This window comes from Neltuma alba, unplaced genomic scaffold (assembly GCF_004799145.2).
Source record: "Neltuma alba isolate B1F8T4 unplaced genomic scaffold, ASM479914v2 tig00013202_pilon, whole genome shotgun sequence".
Taxonomy (NCBI): domain Eukaryota; kingdom Viridiplantae; phylum Streptophyta; class Magnoliopsida; order Fabales; family Fabaceae; genus Neltuma; species Neltuma alba.
In genome coordinates this window covers 189,362-199,116 of record NW_021637507.1, presented here as the reverse complement: position 1 = coordinate 199,116, position 9,755 = coordinate 189,362, and the positions used below count along the sequence as shown (strand labels likewise).

Here is a 9,755-nt window from a genome sequence, read left to right as displayed (position 1 = left end):
CTGAATATATGTATATATATATATAAATATATATGAAGACTGAAATTGCAGTTCTGCAATTTAATGAGGCTGAATTGTTAGCATCAGGCTCGTCCCATATCATCAAGAACCAACCAATATTAATAATATTAGCTAGCTAGGTGGGAGGATAACGTGATGCCAAAAGCACAGGAAACTTCAATTTATCTAGCCATATATATCTAGACCAGAAGTAGTTCTCTGGTTTGTTTCTTATCTTTTTATGCTCAGAACAAGATATGTACAGAATTGAATTCTCTCGTGATTCATCAATATGAATCAACCTCTTGCTTCAGACTGTGCCTGTACATAGTATATAACGACTCAATCATCTTCATATGACAGATGAGACACCGTACCACATCCATGACTGTGATTAACTAATCATTAGGCTTACCGCTTAACCCCGTTCTTATATAGGATTTAGTATTCTATATGCTTTTCGTCACCACTTCAAATGGCAGTGATGGGATTGATTACTTTAATCCAAGATGTGTGTATTACTCCTCTGGTCCTTAATATAAGACCCATTTAACTAATTTGATTAGATTAAGAAAGTTAGGTAAGTTAGTTAATTATAAGAAATATGACACATTTTTCCTAAAATATCATAATCATCTTTCTTTCTTAATACTCTATCTTCCTCTTCTACTTGATTATGGTTGAGGGAATATTCCTAGGAGTAATTTAGAGAAAATTGATAAATATGAGAAATGGGTCTTATATTCAGGACTCAAACCAGCTCAACAATTGGGTCATATATCAAGAATCGGAGGAGTATTATATATATTGATATATAATATTAACAAACTGTTGAATTTAATTTAGTGTAGAGCGAGGAAGTGGTCTATATTTGCATGTTCATCTACCAATATTTCTAACGAAGTTCCTTCTTTTCATCCACGAAGCATGGACCACAGCAAGTCCTCATTTATTATCGTTCATCCGTGACCAAAATCTTCATTTGCCCTTCTCATTAACTCTAGTTTAATTTACTTTCTTATATCCCAAGAACACTGTCTATGAATTACTATCTAATGGCAATGAGGCCTTTGGTCTGCCATGAGATAGCAATAATAATTCTACACCAAGACTCCAAGATTTATCACAAAATAAATTTATAAACTTTCTCGTGTGGGACCAGCCTGCTCATTTCTCAAACAGATGCTTCCAAAAACAATAGGGGAACACCCCATGGAATTTTATAGTTATATCTACCACAAAGCAGGGCATTAAATGTGGCCACAATTAAATAGGTGTGCGTAATTAATAATTCATATATTTTTATTAAATTGAAAAGAAGCCCACCCATATATTGCTTCTCTTTCCTTGACTTTTACATGTTACATATAGAGTTCAGTAAAACATAGTGTTGTTTTGAGGTCCATTTGGGGATCTTGAGAGAGAGAGAGAGAGAGAGAGAGAATTGAAGAAGATGCCAAGTGATGTCTCATCAGCTGAGCAGTCATTCAGAATCAAGGAAGATGGAGGGTTCTTCTCGAGGCTGGTGGCGAAGGAAGCGTCCGTGGGTAACTCATCTTCAAGAGTATTATACTATGGAGAAGCTTCTGTGGGAGTTCCTTTCATGTGGGAATCAAAACCAGGAACTCCTAAGCATCCTCTGAGCGAGACCTCTCTTCTTCCTCCATTAACACCCCCACCTTCCTACACTTCCAAGTCCAAGCCAAACCCTAGAAATCCAAATAAGAAAACTACCCATAGGATTATCTCAGGCATCTTGAGGGCACTACTTGCAGGCTCTGGAGGGAAGGTTCATGCGTCTTCTTCATCTTACTCGTCGTCGTCGTCCTCATCTTCGCTTTCGCTGGGATACTATTCATCATCTCCTTCATTTTCTGTGAGGTCTGCGACTTCAAAACTGGGCATTGCTTTAAGGTACAAACATAGAATCTCTCCAGGCTGCACTCCTTTTGGGAATATAAAGAATGTGATTCTGAAAATCGTGCGACATGGTGGAGCGGCCTAGCTAAGCTAGCCAGTTAATCTTTCTACGTGGTTTTAGTTATTGTAGAAGTCTGATGAGGAGTTACGTTGTTGTTGATGAAGATAGTTGTTGAAAACTATGAACGTGTGTGGGCTCAGTGGGTCAAACATATTGATGTGGATCATAGCTCATGATCAATATATTCACAATGTATATGCAGCAGGAGATCTGGAATCCGTCATTTCCCCCAATTATTGTGTCTTTAATTAATTTATATATATAGCCTGTATCATTGAGGAAACAGATTTTAATCATTTGTGTTATCGATGGAGTTATTTTAGTTTATCAGAATCGATCATTTGAATAGTCTTAGTTTTTGCAGCAAAGCACACATTTCAATACTCTCTATCTGTGCCAAGAAATGCGGGCTTCCATGTGCAGCAAAATGGCTACTAAGAAGTAAGAACCAACTCCATCTCTCTTCAGCAGAGAAAAATGGATGCAAACTAGGTGGTTCTGGTCGTTTTATTATCGCTAACTTGCAGATAAGTATCGTTTAACATGAAATAATGTTGGTCGATCACTCCTTGGCTATGAAATTTCCAGTTGCTTCCTTTTTGTGTGGGTTCTGATGAGTTCATGTGATTGAATCTCTCGATAGTGTCATCTTCTCCAGAGATGGCTGGAGCTGGAAGTCTGGAACCCGAAGGCGCAAGATTTCTTTAAAAAGAATAAAAAAGGGCAAATTGCTGTTTGATAACCGACTTCATTATTGCGGAGCATTTAAGCTTGTCCCCTACGTGATTATAAAATGTTTTAATTACAAGGCAACAAATAGTAGATAGGAAAAATATTGGATGCTCTTCTTTGCCATATTTTAGTCATCGAATGAAATATTAATTATTTTTTAAATATGGCCCCTATTTAAAGTTATTATTTATGAGAAAGAATGTATTATTCTTTTTTAATGCATGTGTTTAAATATGGGTGAATTGAATTTTTTTTTCCATTTCAAACGAAGTCAATAATTTAACCACTTTTTTATTTTTGATAATTAAATGTGCCTTATAATAAAAACTAGACAAATTACGTGTAAATAATCTAATTATAAACTAGAAACAAAAATAGAAAAAGCTCTTGCTGGGGGAAAAAACTGTAACTGATGGAATGTGTCCTCGGGACAAATGAGTATGACGGCTTGGTAAAGTAATTAATCAGAGCATCTTTGAAGCGATGAAACAGTGGATCCCTACCTGAATGAAGAATTTTCAATTTTCCAGTAATTGTTCACTTTGAATACTAAAAAGTTTAAGCTAATTGGATATTGCATTAGGACATACTTCTACGTTTAAAAAACGTTTACAAAAGAATTTATAAATTGTCTATCAATAAGATCTCCAAATCACTAATAAGATTCAAACTCACAATTTTGCTAGTTATGAGCTAACTACTCTTCAACGGAACAAACTCTTGTTGGCTTTCTCTGTTTTCTGTCTTTTTTTTTTTTTCCTGTTCTGCCGTGAAAGAGCCGTTTGTTTTCCCAGACAATGGACCACATACTTCCCTTTGTCTGTTCGGGATCCAGAAGACACACAGGCCCAAAACAGTCTCAATATATTCCATGGTGCCTCTGGGACCAGTATTAAAAAAATAAATCTCACTATTCATAATTTATACATATTATTGTGTGATTTGTTATGTTTCCTGTTCTTGTGATTATGAAATTTATTAGCTCACCTTTTGAAGTTATAGATTCCAGACTTAAAATTTCGGGCATGTAATGTAACTCATCATTTCATTGAAAAGTACCTTAACTAATTCTTAATGTTGGCTGCAATTAAGTGCCTGTTTGGGATTATAGTGGAAATTCTCTATAAGCACGTTTCACGTAAGCTGAGACCAAATTCTTTTAACATATTTGTCTCGTATTCTGTAAATCACTGTTAAAAAGCTACTTATAAACTGTTCCAAATAGGCTCTAAAAATGTCTTCTTAGGATGACATGCCACTACACTTATATGTACTATTGACTTGTCCTGTTTCAAAGTGCACGACCAAGTTTTTGAAATTAATTTTGAACAAACGCATAAGAGTTACGTAAACATATTACTTCTCTGGTGTTTAATGTAATATATATTTAATTAGTTTGATTATATTAAGAAAATTATATAAGTTAGTCAATTATAAGATGATATTTTTGTTCTAAAATACCATAATCATTTTTCTTAATATCTTTTTTCATATTTTATTTAATTATAGTTGAGGAAGCATCAATAAGGATAATTTAAAAAAACTAATAAATATGAGAAATCGGTATTATATTTAGGACCAAGATCAACTCAATAATTAATTCCTATATTAAGGACCGGAGGAGTATATTATTAAAAAAAAAACTCTTGGTCAAACGAGGTCTATATTGCACTTATTATATACTCTATTATAGGAGAGAAAAACAAACCACATTATTGTTCGATCACAAGCTATTAATAATACGATTTATTTATAAATTTTGCATTAAACCACATAATTTAGTTAAAATAAATTTATGTTTAAGGCAGTGGAAGAAAAATTTGAGAGACTGTTAAAATAAAGTCAAAGGTACGTAGCTAGCTAAAGTAGTTAAATCCCATCTTAAGAAGAGGAAAAATCAATTTATAGCCTAGATGATATTTTTTCTTCAACCTGATGAAAAACTCTCTCTTGTAAAGAAATCTTTCAATTTTTTTTAGGCAATTTTCACAATCTACATAATGCAATGTTATTGAAATTCTTAAATTGACACACATAATTATTTTGAGACACGAATTTTTTTATCATCAAATACCAACTGTGTAAAGATACTCTCTCTGTCTAGCTATTTCTTTTGAGCGAGATAATATTTTATTTCTGCGGAACTGCTTCACCCAAATGCTAACTGTATTGAGGTTTATACTCTGTTTACTTCTCTCCGATATATAAACAAATACGATTTCAGAACACAAAACACACCACGATTTTTTTGGATTGAACTTAAGATATTAAAAATCAAAGCTTTTTTGGGTAAATGCACCTTGTATATATATAGTTGACCAGAGCCATCTCCTTCTGCAATCCTTCAATGGCATGGAGAGAAGAGGGAGAGGAAAAGAATAAGAGCCAGCCAGATAGTGACAATAGGGTAAGACCATATGTGCATATGTGTGTGTGTGTGTGTGTTGTCGAAGGTTCAAGTCTAGTATTCATCATGACAAGACTTTCAGCTATGATACGTATAATTGACCCTATAGAAGACTTGATGTATTTTCAACCGAATGTTTGTTTTGCGTTTAAAAAAATCGAAAACGATCCAAGGGAAGAAGAAATATCAGTTTTTATTAAGGTTTATGTATTTTCAAACACCGTTAAAGAATCAAGAGATTCTCTCAGGTCCGATGATCACCTGGCATTTATCAATAGGCCAACCAGCAGAAAGGGTGATGGCCCTGGCGGGTTCTGGATTCGGGTGCAGTAATGCAGAAAACTGATCATATAATATATATATATATATATATATATATATTGAAGTTAGGTTTGGGAAGCTGAGAGGAGAAATATAAGGCGGCTTGTAAGGCTCAAAATACGGGTCAAACAAGAATGGATGGTGCCACCTTGCTTAGAGTCTAAGCATTGCTTTTACGTAATTTACTTATATAATACCAACCCTTTCCATTTCAATTTCCAAATACACTCCTTCTCTCTTTCACCACCCACTTTGATAGATCACTGCTCCTCAATTAATATCATCCTTCCCCCACAAATTAAGTGAAACTCTCGTTTTCGTAATCCGTAGTAATTAGGGTTTATGGGTCAGTGAGCCAACTTTGATTACTCTCTTTTCTTTTACCTGTGATAAATCACTGCTAGGTGGAGTAACTATATTGATTCTGAATGATACATCAAATAAAAGGAGCCGATGCTTTTGGTTCCTTTGTATTATGTTAAGGTGTGCTTCAAGGGAAAACTACTCATGAGAGTGTGAGTATAGAGGACAAATAGTTAAGCAGTTAAGCGTCGTAGTCATATTACAGTATTGGGATTTTGATCGATTACTGCAAAAGAAATTAATTGGAGGTTTTGAAATGAAAATCACTGTGCTAGATTCTTATTATTACATGTGTCTAATGATTTCTCTAACATGAAAAACTTGCTGGGTGAGATGTCCCGAATTAGCATACCTCTATCCATCAATATAACCATCCATCACGCTACAGAAGTCATTTTCTATCTCTAAGATTATCAACTTATCTTGAAAGGTGTCCAATCTTTTCCCTCAACCCTTAATTAAATTCATATGCTTGTATATTAATGAAGTGATGATCATTTAAAAGATGAATGGCTCTTTATGAAATATTTTAAGCAGTTTTATGTAATCATGAACTGCAAGTCAAAAATACGAGTATCTATAACCATGGAATTGGTGGAAACTCTAAACTTCTGCAAATTAAGAACATATAAATATACATGAAGTTAAACAAAAAGAGGAGAAATGCTTGTTTTCTTTGTTGATATCCAAATAACCGTAAGATTTTATGCCAAAGTTATCGATCAGGGAATTTATGATGTATTCGAAATCAAAGTAAGAAATTACTTTGCTTTGAAGACTTTAATTCCTAAATCAATTACTCAACTACTAATCCCTATGTCCTAAGCAGAATCCTAAATATGTTAGCATATCATTCGTGAGTAAGAATATGAGGATTCCAAATATTACTGATCTAAAGGAGTCACTAAAAGTCGTAATAAAGATAAAACCTTGAGATCAACGTTGGTACATCTATGGATTGAGAATATAGATAGAATTCGTGATCTGCAGTTGATTAATGATTGTTTAATAGAGAATCACTTGAACATATGACATATGAGGTCTGAGTGGAAGGCAATATATCAACACAGAAACATGCTCAGCTTCTTCATAATATATCGTTTATAAAAAGACTAGCAAGTTGGTAAGGTTTGGCCACAGTAGGAAGCAAGTACCACATGCATGGCGGCAATCGAATCAGAAAGTTTATTAAGAAAGTCAAACACATTTAAGAACTCACACGTGAGCAACCAGTAATAGAGCTGGCACAAATTCTATATATATATATATATATATATATATATGAGAAACTCTTCTTCCCCCTCTCTTCCTCTCTCCTGCTCTTCCTCTTCCTCTTTCATGAAATTCTTCACAAGAGTACCCAACTTAATCTCCTGATAGTTAAAAGTCTCTATAATTCCTGAAATTCTATTACACTCATTTGCTTCTCACTCTCTTTCAGCTTCTGTAGATATAGATGTCTAGCTAACTATATCTATTATTATCTATATCTTTATGCAACTGAGATATAATATATATTCCTTTTTGTCTATTTCTTTGAAATTAAATATAGCTGGACCGCTTTGTATACCTTGCCTTTTAAGCACACTCATTTTCTACTCTTATTTTCCTTTCCTCTCCTCTACCCTTTTGGACTCTATCTCTCTATCTAATTATTCTCTCCCAAGCTCACTTCTACTTCATAGCCCGTACTGAGAGAGCATGCCTGAATGTCCAGAGAAAGGTAATCAGTCACACAAGCATGATAGATCTCCCTCCATCTCTCAACTATACCTTCTTAACAGATACCTTTTCTACTGTTTTACTAGAAACTTTTCATCCCCTCCATCTTAAGTCAAAATTTCTTAAACATATTGGATGCTCTATTATATATATTTAGACCTGGGTTCTAGTTCCTTAGCGATGGATAAAAAGGGCGTGCATGATCAAACTAATGTTCCAGTAGCTTTCTTTCTCCCCTTACAAAAATTAAGATATAAATACAAAATAAAACAGTTTGATGTGTGCGTTTATAAGTTTGCTGATTAATCTTGTGATTGCTCTTTCTGCAGGGAAAATTTTGAAGAGATAGGGAAGAAGATCAAGAGGGAGGGAGATGTTTCATCGCAAATGGGAAGAAGACACATGTTGGGTCCTCCAGGAACCCTGAATACCATAACCCCTTGTGCAGCATGTAAGCTCTTGAGGCGAAGATGTGCTCAGGAATGTCCCTTTTCTCCTTACTTTTCCCCTCATGAGCCCCAAAAATTTGCTTCTGTTCACAAGGTTTTTGGTGCTAGCAACGTCTCCAAGATGCTCATGGTATACAATACACAAAATCCTAATTAACTCTCGACACACACACACACCCCAACTGCTTGATGATTAGAAGTATCACTTTCCATGAGCAAAAAGAGATTAATGAATATGGCTATATATATATGGTTTGTTTTTTATAGGAGGTACCAGAGAGTCAAAGAGCGGATGCAGCAAATAGTCTAGTGTATGAGGCAAATGTGAGGCTAAGAGACCCAGTTTACGGATGCATGGGTGCAATTTCTGCTTTGCAGCAGCAAGTTCAATCTTTGCAAGCTGAACTTAATGCAGTAAGAGCTGAAATACTTAAATACAAACTTAGGGAAGCTACTAACATCATACCCTCCTCTCATCATATTCCTGTCCTCCCTAATTCCTCTCGGGCCGTGTCAATCGCCGCTCCACCGCCACCGCCACCTCCGCCGCCGCCGCCTTCTCTTCCTTCTGCTTCTGATTCCTCTTCTTCCATGTATACCCAAGTCCACCAGAGGCCTCCCACCAATTATACCACAATTTCAAGTGACAATATTTCCTATTTTGGTTAAATTTCCAGACACCAAATAATAATTCTATTTATTTTTCCATCTCTGCTAGGCACCAGCTTGGGGGAATAAAGTAAGGGAGAAAATGATGAGAATATAATTATTGGAGATTAATTGTTATGGGCTGTAAACTTTTCTTCTTCTTATTTTTATTTATATGGTCTTAATCCATGATTATGCCCAAGTTTTCCCCTTCATATATGGTTAATTTAATGTAAATTTTCTTTTCTCTTTTTAAATTTCTTGCCTCATTTGAGATTACTCTCCATCCCCCCTTTCTGCATTATTTTCCCTACAGTCCCATTTACGACTCAGGCAGACAAATTGTCTCTTCATTACTTGATGATGAAGTGAGAAAAGGGAAAAACCTTGCACAATTAATGATGTGTAGAAGCTACTGCAACTTGAATAGTGGAAAATATGTACGGCCAAGAGGGCTTGCTTGTATTGTTAGGTATGGAAATAAATTGGCACGTGCCATCTCTGGTTTGATATGGACAGTCAAGCATGCTAATCCGTGCCACTGAAGGGTCTAAATTGCTGTCTGAAGTTGCGGGAGACAAAAGGTAAGGTTGTGTGAGCTTGTGATCTTCACCATATATGTTGTATGTTAACATGGGAAGCACAAACATCTCAGCTTCTTCTTTTTCTTCTCTCTCTCTCTCTTTTTTTTTTTCCTGTTTCAGATTAGCTAGCTAGCTGTCGCTTCACTGTTTCCATCCTTCTGATATTGTTCTTAACAGTAAAGTGGTGGCGATTTTAATTAATATTTGCTTTTGGTGTGTTAATTTATTATATGTATGTTATCGTTGATAATGACTCGTAATCAGTAATGCGTCTGTAGCAAAATTTTCATATATCAGTTAATGGTTTTCCAACTGATATGTTCTCTTTCGAAGTTCCCTTATATGTTCTTTATCCGTTAATCAAATTGGGTTTAAATCTACAAATCAGACATGAAATCTGTGTGTGTGTGAAGCAGTACTAGGAGTCATTTTTGGTAATCAGGGAGAATTGTGTGATTCACTATTTAATTGACTAGACGAGATCATCATAGATTTAGAAAATATAGAGATAGATGTCATAGAAAATCTGTCTCCTATTAACTTGGACT

At 35.0% G+C, this 9,755-nt stretch overlaps 2 protein-coding genes across 4 annotated transcripts; both read left to right on the top strand.

The window, feature by feature from the left end:
- The first annotated feature begins 1,389 nt into the window (after positions 1-1,389).
- LOC114735285 (uncharacterized) lies at positions 1,390-2,329 on the top strand. The gene has a single exon (XM_028922969.1). The coding sequence runs from the start codon at positions 1,454-1,456 to the stop codon at positions 2,003-2,005; it is 552 nt and encodes a 183-aa protein (XP_028778802.1). The 5' UTR covers positions 1,390-1,453; the 3' UTR covers positions 2,006-2,329.
- Positions 2,330-7,302: 4,973 nt separating this feature from the next.
- Positions 7,303-9,519, top strand: LOC114735284 (LOB domain-containing protein 15). Of its 3 annotated transcripts, XR_003739255.1 has the most exons (4): positions 7,643-7,745; positions 7,856-8,105; positions 8,243-9,207; positions 9,328-9,519. XR_003739255.1 is itself a non-coding variant. In XM_028922967.1 (3 exons), exons 1-3 carry the CDS (start codon positions 7,514-7,516, stop codon positions 8,642-8,644), a joined length of 666 nt encoding a protein of 221 aa, XP_028778800.1. In that variant the 5' UTR covers positions 7,303-7,513; the 3' UTR covers positions 8,645-9,519. The 3 variants fall into 3 exon arrangements, 2 of the variants coding, with proteins under 2 accessions (XP_028778800.1, XP_028778799.1); XM_028922967.1 differs by lacking the exon at positions 7,643-7,745 and adding an exon at positions 7,303-7,527 and having other exon boundaries at positions 8,243-9,519; XM_028922966.1 differs by having other exon boundaries at positions 8,243-9,519.
- Positions 9,520-9,755: the final 236 nt, after the last annotated feature.